The sequence below is a fragment of the Rissa tridactyla genome, chromosome 5 (genome assembly GCF_028500815.1).
Source record: "Rissa tridactyla isolate bRisTri1 chromosome 5, bRisTri1.patW.cur.20221130, whole genome shotgun sequence".
Taxonomy (NCBI): Eukaryota; Metazoa; Chordata; class Aves; order Charadriiformes; family Laridae; genus Rissa; species Rissa tridactyla.
The window spans coordinates 49,250,271-49,270,529 of NC_071470.1; the positions used below are offsets into that span (position 1 = coordinate 49,250,271).

Sequence of the window (20,259 nt, forward strand, 5' to 3'; positions counted from 1 at the left end):
TTTCTGTTGTAATTAAGATATTATTTTAATTTAAATCAAATATAGTCTATTTGTTTTCAACCTTCAAAAAGACTATTCAGCACTAACAGAGACTTCTTACCACAAGTACTGTTTACCTGTTGTGGTTTTTTTTTTTTAAAAAGAAAGAAGAAAGAGCAAAAAATGTCCTTTTCTGAAGTAGTTGTGTATTGTGGGTTTTTTTTTAATCTCCTCTGCAGCTTTGCACAAGTGGCAGGTTATTAAAAACATATTTTTCCATTAGCAACACTTTCTGAAAACAATAATCCCAAGTTAGTTTTGATTTTTACCCACACAAATAGTAAGGGCTGCCGTATCTGTTAAATAAGACCTTCAGAAGAGAGGCATCAGAAACCTTAGTCTTACCAAGAAAACAGATGAGTTGACAAAAGGAAACATTTTTCTGTCCTTGCGTATCAGCGAATTTTTGGTCACGTTGTCTTCCTGTCTAACCCCACCCACCAAGTTATTACTGAAAAATGCAATGTCAACTGAAAAGGAAGATAAGTTGTTAAATAATGGTTGAAAATATTTAGCAAAGGTGTTGCAGGTTTTTACTCATCTGTGTGAGTTTTTATTTATTTACAAGAATGTTAGGTCATTAAAATCTTATAATCCGAGAATATGCACACCCACATGGGCTCTTCTCCAAGTTTTCCCGTCAAATGAGACAGAATGTGAACTTCAACACAGAATTGAGAGAAAAAATGGTTTTAAAAATTGGCTTTCTATCTTTGCAGAATCTTGCAGCTAAGCTTTAACCTGGTTTTCGTTAGAAGGGGTGGGGTATGGTTGTATGCTCCAGGACTTTTGGACAAGTTTCTGTAAGATAACAACCTAGGGGAAAAATGCACTTGGCAAACCCTTTACAATATATGGGGAATTTCTGCATGATGTTATTTTGTTGTTTTCTTTTTGAGACATTAACCACATTGTGCTTTTTTTTTTTCTTCATTAAGCCAAGGACCCTTGTCATCCATAAGAGCAGCAATCAAGAGGTGTAAGTCTACTTTTCCTATTTTTTGAGAATCATAATATTGTAAGGTTGCTAAATCTTTGGTTTTATTAACTGGTTATGTTTCTATGTGACAACAAAGTAGTTATCAGGCTTTTGGGGGGCTGTAATTTCTTTCTCACTCTTTGTTTGTTGCTTCACGTTAGACCATCTTTTTGCTTTGCTGACAAGCTGTCCCTTCTTGCCAGTTACTAACATTTTCTTATTGATGCACTAATGCATTTGTGCACAGATGTGATCCATCTTTGAAGAACTTGGGTTACATATGCCCAATTTTTAGTTCACTTGACAAAACAGAAGATGGTTCTATTTTAGTAGAAATCTGCAGCAACTGCTCATTGGCTATACTGGGGACAGGATTAGACTCGTGCACCAGGCTCATTGTGGAAAACAAAAAATTGTTTATAAATCTTGAATGAAAGTCCAAACTCTTCTTCCCTGATTTAATTGTTTAGCTCTTCTTTCCCTTTCCCTGCTCATGATATTTCCAGGCAGAGAATTTTTTTAGCTGCAGCTTCCAAAGTATTTTTTGCTGTTTCTTTCTTCCACTTTTCATTTTTATTTCCTTTATGTTCATGATTTCTATTTCATATTAATGAAACAGCCCTTACGATTCTGCTATGGGGAAAAATAAATTGGTGTATGTACTACTGATTTGTTTCTCATGGGCCTATTAGTCAGGGGCTCATTAGTATGGATTAGGTTGGAGGTGGTCAAAGGGGATCATGAAAGCTTTATTCAGAGCAAGTCTGCATGATGCTATAGTTAAAATACAACACTTTATCTGTGCTGCTGCTACCATAGATAGGAAACTGGAAAACAGAGAGCACCAGGCCACAGAGGGCCTTTTGTGGTGGAGTCAGAAGTTGACTCAGACTGCCTAAGCCCCAGTACCTCATCTAACTGAGAAACTGTCTAAAAGATCATCAAGCAATTTATATGTATGTTTTTGAAAATATATTAGCAAACGATACTTTGTTTTGAGGCACAATCAAGTAAAAAATAACCAGGAGTCAAGAAGTCCTGGCTCATATGTTATAACATCATTCTTAATAATATTAATATGTAAACAACTATGATGAAGTATAAGTACCATGTAAATTATTCAGATGATAACCTATTAAAAAAATCTCTATGCACATATCAAGGCATTGTATATGAAACAATAGTTCATTGTATGCCAGTAACCATACCAGTGGGTGGACCTAAAGTGAAAATGGACCCTGAATAATTCCTAACTCCCATTGCCATTAATCTGGAAAAAGTATGGTATTCTCTGGAAAGTGTATTTACCTAACAGAGTTAGAAATCTGTCTTTAATTCTTAATCACAGTTTCTGTGGGCTGTTTATCTCTAACTTTCAAGAAACATAATAGGTATGTGCAGGGTTTCGGCTTTCCAACCTGAGGACAATGCTTTATATGACTTTGTATCAGTGATCTCTCTGTCTTGTGACCAAAAAAGAGGGTTTATTTTCCTTTCAGCCACCCTGACTACAACTCTGGATAGAAAGACGATGTCATTTTGTTTCAATTGTTTGACAGCTCCATAGAATTCAGAAAAGTGACCCCAACGTGCCCGAAGAAAGCAAGTGTATGAACGTGGGATATGCCTGGGAGTAATTTTTTAATCTCAACTCTTCAAAAGTTACCCCTGGATTTTTAATGATGGTCTCAGGCCAGGACACACCACTAAATCCAACTCCCACTGAAATCAGTGAAACTATTTCCATTGGCGCCAGAGACAGCAACATGCACAATAATGCCAAAGAAAGTAAAAGAAGTCAAGCCAAGTGCTGCAGTAGTGAGGCAAAGGGGCATAGTGTTTTCGCTCACTTCTCCACTCTTCCAGAGTAGGGTGGCGTTAAGGAGCAGGGATACAGAAGTCTGCTGCCCTAAAACATTGGAAGAACCTGCATTCCAGGTTCTGGGCTTTCCCGGCTTTTCCCGTGGCTTGGAAAATGGAAAAGTTCCATTCTCATTCTGTCCTAAGCAAATATATGGCTGAATGAAGGGATATGTAACAGCTTGTATGCGCTCTGAGTGAGACTGTGGCTTCCCATTTGGCGGTTTTGCAATTTTTGCCGTGGGCTTTGTTTGTTTTTCATTTTTGTTTTGTTTTGCTTGGGGGCTTCCTAGGTTCTTTTGGCTCCCACTTTTTCACAACCAGATCAATTCTGTGACCTCATTCTCTCCCCATCTGCATAAACATTTGGGCTGGCATAATGCAGGGAACGGTGCAGAGGCAGGAACATACAGCCCGAGAAAAGGTGTGGGAAGGAGTGAAGTGCCTTCATAAATCATTATTGTCAAATTTGAGTGAAACTGCAGGCCTGCTCTAAGGGTTTAGTTACACAGTTATTTTTCAGCAGCAATGCCAGCCTCTCTGGCACCAGGCAGTTTGGTCAGCTGTGAAGAGGGTATTTGACCTCGCTGTGGGTAGGAAGAGGAATCCTGTCACCCTCCTAGGTTATTTTTGATCAGTTCTCTCCCTGAAGTTGTACAAAGAACTGAAGCTGGGAAGCAAAGGCAGGAAATAGAGACTGCTATTGGGGGTTGTGTGTTCCTTCCCCCTATGCTGCTGGTGGTCTGAGCCCAAGGTGAGCAGGTTCAGGGAGATAAAATGGACAAAACCTGTACAGAATGTGCTTATTTCTTTACTTAACATTCTGAACTCACTTACTGTGGAGTCATATGAGTGCTAATGTTCGTTCAAGAGGGGACGAAAGTCCGTGTTTGGAAGAGGAATCGGTCATCACCATGTCTTTTAGCTACATTCAAGCATTAAATCAGCCTAGCTATAATGTCAAACAACCTAATATTTCCCTGAGGTGCCTGGAAACAGAATGAGAAGAAAAGGAGCAAGACTTCCCCCTTCTGCCAAGAAATAGTTCAGGAGGAAAGCTTCAACTCTCTTACTTCAGAGATGCATGAAGATTTCCGATCAGTTTGAACCTTGAAATAGTCTAATCAAATCTTGGGTGAAATTAGATTTTTTTTTTTTTTTTTTTCTGGTTTTGGCTTGAGGATTACCTGATCATTTCAGTGTTCCCTGAGGAAAAGCTTCTGCAGCCATGTGACACCTTTGGTATTGCAAAGATGGCAAGCGTGGCCTCTTGCATGGGACCATTCTGTCATCTCTTCTGGTATATTATTTTATAGGTAAGGGAGGGAGTGTTTCCCCACTCTTGAGGCTGTCCTTGAGATAATGTAATGAATTATTCCTAGGCAGCTATACAGTAAGAAGAATAACTCCTCAGTCTAATAGTCTACATATTTCGTAGGAGTGATGGAAGAAACATCCAGCCCCATGTTGGAAAAGCACTGAAAGAAGCTGCATTTTTAAATATTAGCACGTGTCCTTGTTGTAAAAAGTAATATTAGTACTTTAAAACCTATTAATAATAGTTAACATGAATTAACTGAGATAGTTAATTGGCAGGATTGTGTTAACTCACAGCTGCTGGAAGGGACAATAGATAAAAATCATCAGAAAAATTTGGAGTTTGATTTCCTACAAGGCTTGGGCTATTTGAGGCTATGGTACCAATCTTTAATGCAAAATGAAACTTGCTTTTAAAACACTCTGCAATGACAAAACTGTTCCATATTTCATACATATTTGCTAATGGAAACACAAATATTATTACGCAGTGTCTATATTGTGTAAGTGCTCAGTGCTCACAGCAGGATGGTATCTGAGCAGATCCCTGAATGAACTTCATAGTTGCCTCTATATTGCCTTAAAAGATTGCCTGAAAGACTGTAAATTCTAGCCCAACTCTCTTCCAGGCTCAAAAGTGCACGTCAGAATTCTGTTGCCACCAGCTTGTCTGTAGCATTGCAATTTATGGGTTTGTGCTATAATGGTGGTTGTACTTACATAGGCATCTTGAACTCGTAACTTTGAGTGGCCCCTGCCCCATAATCTGTATGTGTCAAATACAAATGGCATATTAAGTGCTCTTGGAAAGTAGGACCCAGAGAAGAAACGGCAGAGGAAAAACATTCTAAATGTAAGTATACAGCACAAATTGAGTACCCTTTACCACTGCACATTCAAAAATAATTGGATAAGGCCCCCTAAATAGTGCTTGTAAGAAATATGTACAAAAAATGAATCTATAAGTCACTGATCTGTCCTCCATTTACAGTATTACCATTAATCCTTTACTTGCTTAAATTCTACTATACTAGGTTAAACACCTTTAGATGCCTCACTGACGCTAATGGAAATAAATAGTAACAATGTTATGAGTTGATTTGACATTTTGACTGTCCCCTGAGACCGATAAAGTTATAGGAGGAAAAGGTGTGGATTTTATGCACTGGGTTTTTCTGCTCCCACCCCTTCTTTAACCGCTTTGCTTACCTTTTACTTAAATACCACTTAAATAACCATATGGTCCTGGAAATGTCAACAATTCTCACCTTGAGCATTTCTTAGTGTGGAAGTTGAGAGGACGACTGTCTTGTCTTCAGCTGTCAGTATGTAAACCAGCACTGAAATACATTTCTATTGACTCCCCTGATGGAAGAAAGGTTTTTTAAAACCTTAACGCTGCCATAATTTGAAATCTGTGGGGAAAAATTAATAGCATGCTTTTTCAAGGCAATCCACAAAGGGAATGAAGAATAGGCTTACAGGATCAAAAGACCACAAGGCCAGAAAAATGGCTGCGGGTTTTTTTCTTTTGTTTTTAAATCAGGTGTGTGCTGTGTTTTAAAATTTCATGTCTTCTCTCATAGAGTTTTTAATTTAAATTCATTTCTTTGAAATGGTAAAGGAATAAAAGCTGTGCAGGTCTGGAGGCAAGGATTATTTAGAAAGTTTATATTTTCTTTTTCCTAGCATTTGTGGAACTCCAAGCAATATGTGAGAACAGAAGATGTGGTAGCTTTCACCTCTGTTCCTACTGTGGTTTTAAGAGCTTCCAAAACTAAAGATGTTGTAAAAGTGTGGTTTTAACAAAAATGTGACAACAAAAAGAGGGGAACAGTTGATTGAGGGAGGGAAGAACTTTGTCAAGGTTCTTAAAAAATAAATGTTTATATTAAATGTTTATGTACGTGGAAGTAACTTGATTCTGTAAATGCCTGGGAGATTATTTTTTTTTTTTTCAAACAGACTGAGCACATTCTGAAAACATATATGATAGCTTAGACATTAACCCTTTTGAAGAGAGATATTTGTGTCTACTAGTTATTTTTACATAAATATTTTAAATGCATTATTTTCAAGTGAGTTTACTTGTTTACTTGAAATTTGGAATTCACTGGATTATATAGATGCCTCACCTAACTTGCTTATGTTGAGAAAGAAAAAAGTTCTTTCAGACTTTGTTTAGGTTTTTCTTATTTGTTTTAAGAACTTTCATAAATACAAGTACATTTAGAGCCTCACAGGAGAAAGCAGCATGTAGAATTTATCTAGAAATGAAGAAAGATTGAAAGAAATTGGCAGATTTATAATTCAGTTCTACATCCCTCATTAATTAGCTTTTATTTCTAATACCCTTATCATTGTAATTTGGCTATACCCCAAGCAGTTTTGTTGGACACATTTACCAAATGAAAACTTTCTTCTATGCAAAACTAATCTTGGAATTGGTTGCTTTAGGTCAGTTTGTCTTTTTATCTTTAATGTATGTATTAAATCAACGCAGCGTTAAGATCTCTGAAGAAGAAAGTCATAGAATCATAGAATGTGTTGGGTTGGAAGGGACCTTTAAAGGTCATCTAGTCCAACCCCCCTGAAGTAAGCAGAGACATCTTCAACTAGATCAGGTGTAGGGGATTTTTTTATTTACTTATTTTTGTGAAACAATTTTTACAGAACTGGGTTAGGAGATGTGCAATCATGCCTGAAACTTAGAGGTGTGCCTCTTACTGGGATCAACCTGCCTGCCCATACCTCTTTGGTAGGTGGGAGTATAAATTATGGGATCCCAGCTTCTTTGTATCAATTCCTCAGCATAACCCATTATTTTTAGAAGGGGAAAAAGTGCAGACCCAAATAAACCATGCTTTTAAACTACATAAAGCATTCAAAGAGATTTGACTTCCCTCTCCTCGCTCCTACAGTAGCTCATTGTTGAGCAATTCAGTGGATGTTTCCATATTCAGTTATATTCTTCATGGTTAATTTACTGCAGAGGAAACTTCTAAACAGCCATTGTTAAAATCAGCATGAGACTAGACATAAAATCTGCTTTTATTTTAGTTTTTTAAGGCGCTATATTGTGAAAAGACATTACGGTTGTTTTCTTACAACACTGGCACGTGCGCTATCCTTGCGTGACTAACCCATTTGATCATGGTTTCTGGCACTCTGAAGCCTTGGTTTGTTCTCCTTCATCTCTTCTTCCTCTTCTGTAACCCCTTCTTTTTTTCCTCTAGCACTCATGAATAGTGCACATCAAAAATGCCCTGTCAAAGAGGTACGTCTGACACAACACTATTTGGGCTCTTGAATCAAGTGTGCTTTGTGATGACACAGGAAGAGCATAATTGTCAGCTTTTGCACAATGAAACTCTACCACTTCCTAAATCGCACTTGCAATGCAAAAAATTCCAAAAATTGTCCCTCAGATGATTTTTCTTTTCTCTCTAAAGAAGTCATAGTGAAAATATAATGTGTCCATTGAAAAAATTATTTGAATATAAATATGACAAAAATAGAAAAATGAAGATGTCAGGATTTACTTATTTTATGTGACTTAAAACACATGATTTGAAAAAAAAAATGTTGCTGGTGTTTAATCTATGAGTGATTAAACCTTAGAAAATTTCTAGCTGGTAACATTGTAACATATAATTCTTTCTTTTTACATAAAGGAGGGTAAAATAGCTTCTTAGATTTTGTGCCTTAGTACTTTTCCCTTCTCTAAAACAAACACAAAGAGACATTAAAAAGAAGATTAAAGAACACATCTCAGAAATGAGCCATCAAAAGCAAAGCCAGATATGTTTAACTCTTCTTTTTATTTTATTCATGCATTGCTTTAACTAAAGAAAAAGAAAATGAAGTTTCAACTCTAGGGTGACCACAATGCAGAATGCAGGAATGTCTGTCAAGGAAGAAGGACCATCTCTCTTGGTGGTAACTTGGACATAGGGTGACTTAAACTGATTACGAAACTGCACTCTAAAACTTTTAAAAACTTCTCATATTTAATACAAATAATTTTTTTTTAACTTGGCTGCTCTTAAAATCTGGAATTTATGATCAGATGCTGTATGTTCTCCATTTCATTGATAGTGGATTGGTAAGGGCTCTGCTATTGTCCTCATTTTATTGCAGTGACAGTATATTTTAACCTCTTCAAAACTTTTGTTTCTTTTCTTTAAATAGCTTCTCGGACCTCTAGCCATAGTGAACAGCAGAGGGATAGAAGGTATGGTGCCGTTATTTATATTGCAATTAGGTGTTACTGTAAAACTTGTTAGCTTGTGTCACAGTATTACTTTTTATGGCTTTCTCCTCTAGGTTTTGGGGTTTTTTCCTTCTCTGTATGCTTAGTGTGTTTAAAAATAAATTAAACTTGGAATAAAATACAAGTACTGTGATTCTTAAGCACAGGGTAGGTTAAGAGTTTGAGGAGTTTTCTCATCAACTTTTGTATGTATCCTTAAAAAAAGAATGCAGCCAACCATCAAACCTCTGCAGAACTGTTTTACTTTCCTGACATCTATTTACAGGATCGCTTCACAATGAAAATAAGCACACTTTTCAGGCCTCCTTCCAGTTTCTCAAAGGGTATTGAGAAAGGAGGTCACCAACCTGGATAGCTGATGAACTGAGTCTGCCATTATTTCAGGTGTGAAGGAACTGTAGCCCTCTTTTTTAGATTATTTTTCCAATAGTTTTTGAAGTTACGCTTCTGCAGGTTTTTTGTCAGCAGACAGAGGCTTCTGTAGCAGATGCTTCATCTACTCACTTCTCAAGGTGCATTTTGTGTGAGACTCTAGATTGGTCAGGGGTATGCTGGGGGCCATGGTCTGGGGACGTGTGCCATTGCTGCAGTTTATGCTCTAAAGCAGTTGTTACAGTGATAAAACAGGGGTAGACCTATGGGTCCTTAACTGTCACGGAAGTCCCTATTGTACTAGATGCTGTAAGCAAATAGGCCCTGTCCCAAAGGCCTCGTGAGGCTTGCTCTGCCCCACTTTAGCACAGTGGGAGGTTTCCCTAGAGGTCTGAGGATAGGCAAGCTTTTATTTAGCCAGCCAGAAGCAGTTTTAACTATCCTACTGTTTTCAGATTGTGTCAGGCTAAGGGCAAACACATGATTAGTTCTCATTATCCCGAAAGACTAAAACTTCTTCCATTTAATAGAGTTACACTTGTGTTTAAGTCCTTTAAGCATGTAAATTATTTCACTGGAGCCAATAAACCTACTTTTTGGCTTAGGCGTTTAATTAGGTGCTTTGAATGAAAGCCTAAGTGCTTGTTAAAGGGTCAAGTAAGTTACTTTGAAATCATGGAAAAACATTGTTGGTTAAATCAAAAAGACCTGAACTATTTTGATTTCCCATGCAGAGAAAACCTTGGTCTTTTATAGTTTAAAAGAACTGTTTTAAAAAGTTTTAGATAATTATTCCCCTTTGCCTTCATTTCCAGGCGTCCTGAAATTACAATAGTTGCTGCTGAACCCCTCCGGCCATCCTCTTGGTTTCCAGGTGCAAGCCCTGTCACTCCTCAGGGATTAGGATTCCCTTCTGCTTCATCTCATGCTCAGTGGAGGAGAAATGAGCATATTCCAGCTGAGGTGAGCGTGAATTTACATGAGGTGTGTTTGATTTACAAAGGTAAAAAGCACATTAAGTTAGAGAGGAACAGAGTTTTTTGCTTGCTTAGACTTTCATCACATTGAATAAAAGACTATGGCAGTGTTCTTTTCCTCTGCATATGTTAATTTAGTATTTTTAAATTTGTATGTTTCTTTTTTTTTGAAAGGATCATATCGGGATGTACATTAATATTTTCCTCTCTGTTTTCTAGCTTCCACCATCGTATGAGCAGGTGATAAAAGAAATCAATCAAGTGCAAGTGAATACAACAAATAACAATAATGCTGCTGCTCCTAGACATACCACTACTTCTGCAACACAAACTGACTTTCCAGAGGAACTAATTGGCCGTTTGCCAGGAAGTAATGTAAAAACTAGTGTGCCTACACACTGGGAATCTGCAGGCTATCCAGGTGAGGACACTTTGGATTTCTCATTGATGAAAACTTTACTCTGTCTCCTGAAGATGGTCTTTGTTATTGGTCTGTGCTGTGTCTAATATGAATAACAGTTAAATTTATGTGAGTGATTACTTCTGTAAATTTCTGTAAAATTCCTCTGTTCTGAAGAACTATCACTGCATTCATGGTCAGACTATAATTAAGTCTTGAAAGTTTTGCTTGATTCCTCCATAATGGCAATTGCTTTGGGGCCAGAGGAGCTCAGATGTCCAATCAGAATAGCAGCAGTGTTCCATGTTCAGAATGAAAAGCGTGCAAACCAAGCTGGGGCAGTTAGTGTCCTATTCTTTGGTCTAGATGTTGCTTGCATGCCCCTTGTGCTGCAAGCTAACAAGTAGTTTTGAACTCACAATGTGTAGATACCACATATTCTGGCAATCTTCAGCTTCTTCCTAGAGTTCATATATTTTTTCATTCATCTTTCTAAAAAGACAACTGCAGTTTCACAAGCAGCAGTAAGTTATGAATAAAAACCACTATCCTGATGGCTGACAAAAAAATAACATAACTAAAGTGTTCTGGAACAGATAACTGAAACCTTTTCTTTTCTGTTAGCAGGGCAGAGTCCTCTTAAACCTCCTAGGCCTTCTGCATCTCTCCTGAATAAGTCTCCTTCAGAAAATGAGAATCCCTTAATAGTCTTTGAAATTTCTGAAGGTCAGAGGTGCCAAGAAAATCCTAATGCTGTGATATGTCCTGTGCCAAAGCCAAGATCAAGAAGCAATCTCAGACCTGTGGTCAATAATACTGAAAGTAAGATAGACAATGGAGAAGAAGTGAACCAGTCTACCACAAAAAGGCAGCAACCTCCAATTCAGCAGTCGCCTCTCTTAGATGATAGCTTACTAGACAATCACTTGATGATGGACAGCATGAGTACAGAAAAGAGCCAAAATAGTATTGTTTCAAGGATCAAAGTTTTTGAATCCCAAGGAACTAATGATACCTCAGGATTATCAAAAAAGCCAGAAATTGCCCCTCGTTCATTCGTCCCAAGACCTGTTACTGCAAAGAAACCAGTAGTTGCTCCAAAGCCAGGGGTAAGCAGAATTTCAGGAGAATGGGATGCATGGACAGAAAGCAAATCAACACCTTCCAAGGAATTGCAGCCTCAACCTGAAGTAGTTGGGAGCAGTGTTGTAACCAAACCTGAACTGCCAAAGAAGCCAAAACCTGGCCTTGTTAAAAGTAGTAGTAGTGATTTTCTTGATGCAAGGAGTGGATCAGAGAACAACGATGAACAAAAGAAATTTCCTGTTCCTGCTCCAAGGCCTCTTGTTCCTAAAAAGTCACGTTATGCAGAAAATCCTGCCCTTTCTTTGGCCTCACTAAAACCAATTGCTGCTCCCCCACGGCCTCCTGTATGTGCCCAGGAAAAAGCTTTCAAGTCTCTGGGGGAATTGTCACCTGCAGCCAACTCCTCAGCACCTGCTTTGCAAAATAAACTAGATGTGGAAGGAGATCTCATCAGTTTTGATGATGATGTTTTGCCCCTAAGTCCAGCTTGTGTAGTTAAAGATAGCATCAGTTCTGAAGCAGCAGCAGGTAAGAAGGAATTTTTTTTTTAAGCTGTCACTGTGGTTACTCTTTGCAGGTGTATGATCCTGCGTGAATTACGTCTGCTTGTCTTGACAGGGTTTGTGTGTATATGAAATTCTTGGTTTTCTGTTATGTCAAGATCATCATCAAGAAATTACTTGGATTTTGAGACTTGGGAGGTTTCAAGGCTATATAAGTCTTAGAACTTGCCTGCTGAATTTATTACGTGATTACTGAAATAATGATAAAGGACTTGATGTTATACGCTAAATGTCATCTCCAGAATGTATCACCATTCTCTCTAGGGAACGTGGGACATCTTATGTTTCGTCATCTAATCTGACTAATTTATTTGGGTGCCTGAAGTTCTGTAGTGGAAATCTAGTCATCTACAGAAGCAGCAATGTTTGTTGCGATTAGGGAAACTTGTGATCAGACATACTGGGCTACTCTGTCCATCTCACCAGTGCCTGCTTACTTTCTCTTTCCTTATCTTTGTGTCTTGCCTTGTCATGCATCTATATGCTTGTTATGCAACTTCAATTTTTTCTCATAAGTGAAAATAATTATTTCATGTGGACAGATTAATTACGACAGCTACATCACTTTCATAAACCTTGTTTGATTCCATTAGGCACTCGAGGTCAATCTTTTTTTTTTTAATGCAGGTTTAGGTATTTTTAGACGCAGGTGGGTGTTGGTCTGTCATTAAATTTTATAGCAATAGGTTTTTCCCTCTTAGTATTCAAGTATGTCCTGATTTAGCTTACCAGCCCCATTGCAATCCAGGGAGAGTTCTGCTTTTAAACAGATGATGTGTCATAGAAGGGACTAACTATGATTTTTAATTTTTTTTTTAACGTCATTTATCATTAAACACCTTAGCTTTCTTAAAAAAGCAGCATAGGTACTGTGTAGTTGTCACAGTAAATCGATATTAGTGCTTGTTAACAAATGTGATTTCTTCTCAGTTTGTGGATTATATCATTAGATGAAGTTCCAATTTGTTATTGTTTCTCCTCTGTATTGGCATAAAAACCCCAAGGCAGATGTAGAAAGTCCCTTAAAGCCCTAAACTGTTAAGATTAGTATGTATGAACATACAGATCTTGGGAGCTTATGAAAGCAGTGAAATAAAGCAACAGAAGATCCTGCAGGAGAGGTAATTAACTCAATATGGATAAAAGTCCATATTTTCTTGGACTGACAGATTCCAAGAACACTGCAAAAGCTGTACTGAGCCTGAGAGGAGGGAGGAGTACAGGATGACCGGAGAGGCATTTTGTGCTTATGTCAAGGAAGTGTATGACTGACAGTGTCTGGCTGGGAACAGAGTCGTGGAGACTGGAGTCATGAAACAACCACTGTGCATGTGATGGTTTTAGAAAAAAATTTAGAAGTGCGAGGGATGGCTCTTGTTTTCCATGCATTTAGGGGAAAACTTGTTTCAGTCATTTTATTTTGATTAATAGATGAAACAGACAAAGGGAAGATGTAACTTTTCTAAGTACTAAGCAAGAAAAGAGAGTAGAATCATAGAATGGTTTGAGTAGGAAGGGACCTTAAAGATCATCTAGTTCCAGCCGCCCCTGCCGTGGGCAGGGACACCTCCCGCTAGACCAGGCTGCTCAAAGCCCCATCCAGCCCGGCCTTGGACACCTCCAGGGATGGGGCAGCCACAGCTTCTCTGGGCAACCTGTTCCAGTGCCTCACCACCCTCACAGTAAATATACTTACAGTTTGAAAGTGCATAAAAAGGAAAATTATGTTTTGGCTATGTATGCTAAAAGACTGCCTTTCACCCAACCAGAAAAAAATAAATAACATTAATTCTGTTAAATCAGAGGTTGAGCGATCCCAAAGAAAACTCACCTGAAAAAACAGCTTTCATGATGAAGTGGTAAGAATGTCAGTCTTCATCTTTCTGGTTGGTGTCCTAGGTGTTATTCTTGATTTAATTAAGAAGAAAACACTTTCCATTCTCATGGTTAACAGAAGTATTGTTCAGATAATAGTTTCCTGACTTCTGAGTCACCTGTCCATGATTTTATTCATTGAATAAAATGGCATCTTTGCTGCAACCCTTCTTAACTACTAAAGAGAAAAAGGTCTGACAGCATTATCGCTTTATTACTCTGTGAAATTGGGATTCATTCCACATTTTTGCAGGCATTTATGATCTCAAGATCATATTCTATACTCTTGATTAATAATGCCATGCTACGTCTTGACAAAGCATCCACAAGAACAACACTGGCTTTCTGAAAAATGAGGCAACACGGAGCACTAACTATTTATCATGTTCCCGTAGGAACAACTTAGGATTTGTAAGATGAATCTATAGTAAAATGTTTTGTAAAGGCAGCAAGAGAAGGTCTAATCTTGCTCCCAGTTCCCCAAACCTTTGCATTTCTTACATATTTGTCATTGTCATTACTTAGCAAAATGACAGCGCTCTGCTTGTTGTTATGGCAACCCTAGAAAAGGAAGAAGGCTTTTATGCAGGGATGTTTGAAACTAAGCACCAACAGCTTGTTTGTCAAAGAGCAATGTTACATCACAGATTACAGCATTCACAAAACTTAATTTTTTTCTGATACAGCACAAACGTGCCTGGTACTTAGACTAATGTAGATAGAACTGGATGGATCGATCGCTGCTGCTGCTAACACCTGATATAAAAGTAAGAAGGTGAAGTGTTCAGCTGATGGTGGGGAGGGCGCAGAAGCTGAAGTGATCAGTTGAGTGAAAAGGTGAGGCAGGCAAAACAAATTCAGTCTCCACAGCAATTTAGTTGACTAACGTAAGACATCAGCTTCCTCTAACAGAAGGCTACCATCTCCACAGTAGTGAAAGATATTTGAATATTATTTATGCGCTAAGATCAACAGTGGTGGCAACAAACCAGTTTATAGTTTCAACAGTTTAACTGTCAGTGTTTAACTGCTAAAGCTAGCTGGATGATTTTCTTCCAAGTTTACCTCAGGCAATCCCATGTGTTTCATCAGTGTTAGACAGCATCTCCCCCAGCACAGATGTTAGTAGACTGAACTTGCCCTTATCCAAACATTAATGATTTTACCTTTGTCTGACCTATATGGAGAGGGGGAATCATTCTGGTGCAAACAGGGACTCTGGGTACTAAGATCCCTTTCAGAGCTTTCAGCATGCGCTTTGGCAGGTGAACTCTGTGAGAGCTTTGGAAGCTCAGCAGTGCTGAGATTCAGAGGTGAACTGTGGCAGAACCTTGCGTCCAACTCATGTCTCTGATGCTGGCCCAGTGGAAGTGCCAGGAAGGAGACTTCAGGAATGACAAATCTGTAGAACTGCTCCTTTTATCAGCAGCCAAAACTGATCCCAGTTTTAAGTGCCGTAATTTTGGACTCAAAGGCTGGAGATAATGTTCAAAGCCATTTGTATCCTAATGAAATTACTCCTGTTCAAGTCAGTCATTTAGAATGTGATGGCATCTGTTTGGAACTGTAGATCTTGAGGTGCTAATGCTTTGATGACAGTTGTGATATTTTGGATCATCTGGGGTATTTTTGCATTTCTCTTATAGCTGATAACAGGGATTTGTGCAGTTCCTGAAGGTTAGAAGTTTCGATAATCTGTCAGGTGGGCCCTCTTCTCACTACTCTACTTTTACAAAGTCTTGGAAATGAAATCCTAGTGCAAGATGAACTGGGTGTAAACTCCATGGCTTCAGAAGATTTTACCCATAACTTGTATTAATTGCTACATTAAAGCATGTAATGTGCCTGCTTGCTAAATGTTCTGAGAATGTTTTGGACAAAGAGAAGAAGGTAACAGTTCATTTAAAGCACACATTTAAATTAAACCCTGGAATTGATCTTGCTAGAATGTTTTCATTCCCTTTTTGTGTGTGGTGAGTTATTCCTCCCTCTCTCTCTCTCTCTCTCTAAAACAGCGTATAATTGACTGATTGTTCTATCCCTGATACACCAGAACTCAAAGTAAATAAATGCTTTGAAAAGTAGTTCAGAGAGATCCTTACCTTACCAGCAGGAGACAGCTCTGTCTTTTGATATCTTCATCATATCAATGTATTTCAATTCTAACAGTAATATGATTACTGCATTTCTTAATTGTTTTATCTATCTATCTATCTATCTATCTATCTATCTATCTATCTATCTATCTATCTATCTATCTATCGGCTTCATCACCATATAAAAGTTCATTTCTGCCTGTTTGGCAAAAAAACCAAAAAACAAACCAACCAAACCAGAGCTGCTATCCATTTATATGTATTGTTCCTTCTTGTTGCATGAATGGTGGAATTTGTGTGACATTGTAGTCAATTCAGAAAAACTGCTGCTTTTGTAACTCCAAATTTGTCTGCTGTGGGGATATTGCGCAGCTGCTTGTTTTTAATTGCTTCCTTAGGAAGGAAGAGAAAAAAAAGAACTAAAATATCTCTAACTGGTAGATTGGTCCAGATACATCTTCAAAAGAATGCAGCTTTTCTTAGGGTTCTGCTGTGTTACTTCCAGTGACTCTTGTTGTGTTTATTTTAAAGTTACCTGTCTCCTTTTTTTTTACTCGCTGCTGAAAGTATCATCCCCAGAGCAGAGTGAGCTGTCACATCCATTTAAATTTGCTATTTGGCTAAAAGCCCTAACAAAAAGAGATTTACCTGAAGACATGCTACTGTGGGGTGGAGCAGTGGAGGTATGGCGCTGTGCAGTGTCCTGTTGGCTTTGCTGCAAGGTTGGCAATCTCCAGCAGAAGTGGAAACAAGGATCCATTAACTCTCCAGGTGCTACAGATGTTTGCTTAGTAAACATAAATTGGAGTCTTCAAGGAGCTTGGAAGTAACTTCACTGTTGTCACAGGAGAGGGCCTTATATCTAGTTTCAGGAAACAAACAAGGTTTTAAAATCACAGCTACATAGTAGATGAGGAGCCCTTTAGGCTGTCAAATGTTGAATGAATTTTCTTTTGAGTTCCATGTCTATAGATGCTGTTACAGATGTCTGTTAAGTGGTAACAGACAAGTAATAATGTTCTTAATAGTAACTGTCTTTTGTGATGATTAAATCTGTTTATTTTACAATAATGCTTATAATGCAGATATCCTTTGATCAGAAAGATTGTCAAAGAACAACAAAGTGCTTATTTAAAAGAAGTGTTTATAAATAAAACAGTATTTTTTTTCCTTTGCTGAAAGCACGTGAGATTCTTGCAGGAGGGTAGATAGGTATTTTAAAGAACACTATAAATTCCCTTGTCCTTTACATTTTCATTAAAAAGATTTTTCTATGCCCCTGCTACTTTCCATCACCAGTCCTCTGCTTTGGAGATTTCCAGCTTGCCTGTTTTGGCGCACTTGAATCTCTTGCCTATGAACAAGCCTTCATTCGCCTGGCAAGAATGGACAAGGCTGAGTTTCTTCATCTCCAGGGTAATTTTGGGGTTTTGTTTTTTTGGTCACCCACTGTATGCCCAAATACCATCCTGCGTCCAATTTTGAAGTGAGACCAAGTTATGCAATCAATTTCTAACAACATGGCCTCATGGCTGACCTGTTCCAGGCAGGAGGTTGGATTAGAGACCTCCTGAAGGCTCTTTCAATCTGAACTATTTTAGTCTTACTTTAACTGGTAAAATAGATTAATGATGTAGGAATAGCTTCCAAACTCTCACATAATAGCCCATGCTGGTGTAAGCAGTCCTTTTGTGCCAAAAGTGGTGTAATTACTGTTGCCTTTACTAGTATGGACAAGCTAGCAATGAACCAAACGGTTTTGCATTTACATACACACAGATACTAAGTGTCGGCATTCCTGCAGTTTGAGAGAGAAGTGCTGAAAGCTCAGAAAAGGTCTATTTATATCTGTCTCTGGGTACGATGTAGCACTGTAGTTTTCCACCCCATAAATGCTTGTATTGCCATTAAGTGTTACAATAGCGCAAGAAATTTTGCCATTCTGATAGTAGATTTTATTTTATCTGCTCTCTAACTTTCTAACACTGTGGATGAGGTATTTAATTGATCAGTTAAGGAAATCTTGCATTTTCAACAAGTACCTTTAGGTTGGATCTTCTGTTGCATCTCTCAGGAATTTTTTTCCCCCTGTACTTTCAGGGAATATCAAACTCTACATAATTCTTTGACTTTGTGCACTTTTGTCGTACTGATGTCTGGGCTCCGTCTGCAAACTCCACATGTATCCTGTACACATCATTCATTCTTTGGATTGGACTCATTCCTCAAAAATAGTGATCACTGGCCTTGAGTCGCCTTGCTTTTTGTGGCGATCCGTCAGATGTCAGCAGTGAACAGGGAGCAATGCCTGAAACCTATGCAAGTAGTTCACTACATTTTTCTCTGTTCTCAGTAGCAATAAATGTTGTTGGATAAATTCTTCCTGTCCTGAAGTCTTTGCACAACTCTTTAAAAAGTCTTGTTAATGGGTGAGAAGTTTGAAATTTCTATTTTGGCATCTGGACATAATGTTTCTGCGAGGAAAGATAACCCTCAAGGTAAAACTTTCTGAAATTACCGTGTGCTTGCTCCAGTGTTGTGTGCTTTTGATAAAACAGCATAAGCCGGTGCAGAAATAAAACTAATGCTTTGGCAACCACATTGGAAAAGCTACTTATATGTAAAAGTTCTTACATATAAGAGATTTTTACCGCTCCGCTCAAGTACCTGTTCAACTAAATGTGCCATATCAGGTAAAGCAAATCTCCTTGGCCTGATGAACTATAAATCTTTGAATGAAGCAAGACCACACACTCCATTCATAGCCTCTACCAAAATTACTGGGCTAGTCATAAAAAACTTCTGTGTAAACTGGGGAAAAAGAAATCCTAGAACATTATGATAGCAAATTTGCTCGTCTCTGCTCTAATTTTAGGTCTGAAGCCATACCAAGTCTACTCCTGAGTGCTGTATTCCTTTTATTTGGGTGACCTGGTCTACTCTCCTAGTGTTGGAGAATGCTGAGAAGCCTGAGTTTTACCTGAGTTTACTTTCAGGGTATGCACAGATTACATCCTGAAAGAGCCTGCATCCAGTTAATTAATGAATTAATTAGTTTCCCAGTATATTAAAAGATATGATCGTGGCAATTTTACATGCAGAGGGAGCTGCAAATGGCATATTTTGAGAAAGGTGGTGCAGTTCGTATTATTCTCTCTAGGTCAGAAATACCTTTTCTAAGAACAGTGAACTATTCATTTTGGTTGTGAAAATTACTGGGGAAAACTGAAATTGGGAAAATCACCAGTGGTGTAATTTAGGATACCTATCTAATATGTCTATTTATAGTTGTAAATAGGTTGAGATTTAGAACATCGGAGTGAACATCAGGCTTTTAGTTGTAGCGTTTCACAGTGTTTCTTGAGCATGGGCCCCATTCCTCTTTGGTATGTTATCTGTCAGGTTTCCATTGAAACTCCAGCTATATTACTAGAAGGGGCCTGTTGTTGAAAATCTTCCCTCAAGTATGGGTTAAGTATTCTTCCACAAGCACCAGAGTGGTTTCATGGGGCTAGGTTTTAATAAAACCATTTGTTGATGAGGTTTGGCTCTATTCTCTGTTCCTGGAAGACCCTGATAACAATGCTGTTCTTTGTGAAGAGAATGTGTGAGGCTTACCTTTAACAGCTGACTTAGTTTTTTTAATTAAACATTGAAAGTAGACACAGTTGCATAATTTTGTAGTGGCAAGTGTTGTCATGTCAGCATCAACACCTTTTGTACTACATCGTTCTGGTGTGTACTGAGAGTACTTCTTGCAGGACTGAGCATCTTCACAGCAGATACTACTGTTCTGTGCTTTTAGCTTTCCACATCTAATTTGTTTTGAGATTTCCCCTTATTGCTCCTGAGATATCTGTTACCATCTTACTACCACTTACTTAAGAACTTCCAATAAATATTTCAGAAAGATAACTGTCTGTCCTGCTCATGTGGGTTTGTTCTGTAACCTCCTAATTTTTTTATTTCAAACAAGATGGTAAGTGGGAGTGGAGGAAAAAAGCTGTCTCTCCTAAAACGGTAAAAGAAATAGATGATATACAGTGTATTTGAATGCACAGCTTTAATTTGTCTTTCCTGTCAACAAGCAGAGTAATATATGTTATCACATAAACCTTTGAAACAGAAGCTGTAGAAAAGTGAGACTAAGGAAGACACAGGCTTTAAGCATCATTGTAAAAGTTTAATAAAAAAAATATAAATCGATAGAAGTCTGTTCATATGTGTTATGAAAAGTGCCTTGCAGATTAATTTCCATGAGCTGAGAAGCCTTAAATGAGTATATTAACAATTCTGTTTTCACATCTCCATGAATTATGCTCAAATGATGCCCAATTGTTGTTAAACAACATAAAAATTTGATATGTTGTCAATCCCATTGCACAAAGCAAGCACAGTCATTTACTCAGGCAATTTCTGCTG

General features: G+C 38.1%; 1 protein-coding gene across 6 annotated transcripts in view; it reads left to right on the forward strand.

Moving 5' to 3' along the window:
* The window catches only part of SH3D19 (SH3 domain containing 19), a 112,696-nt gene that overhangs the window by 66,467 nt on the left and 25,970 nt on the right, over positions 1 to 20,259 (forward strand). For 4 of the 6 annotated variants that reach the window (XM_054204018.1, XM_054204017.1, XM_054204016.1 and 1 more), the window contains 6 exons: positions 978 to 1,018; positions 7,432 to 7,472; positions 8,387 to 8,429; positions 9,656 to 9,803; positions 10,037 to 10,238; positions 10,842 to 11,831. In XM_054204018.1, coding sequence (XP_054059993.1) covers positions 7,457 to 7,472; positions 8,387 to 8,429; positions 9,656 to 9,803; positions 10,037 to 10,238; positions 10,842 to 11,831 — 1,399 coding nt within the window. In that variant the 5' untranslated portion in view covers positions 978 to 1,018; positions 7,432 to 7,456. The remainder of the gene's footprint in view (positions 1 to 977; positions 1,019 to 7,431; positions 7,473 to 8,386; positions 8,430 to 9,655; positions 9,804 to 10,036; positions 10,239 to 10,841; positions 11,832 to 20,259) is intronic. The other 2 variants (XM_054204013.1, XM_054204015.1) reach the window with 2 other exon arrangements.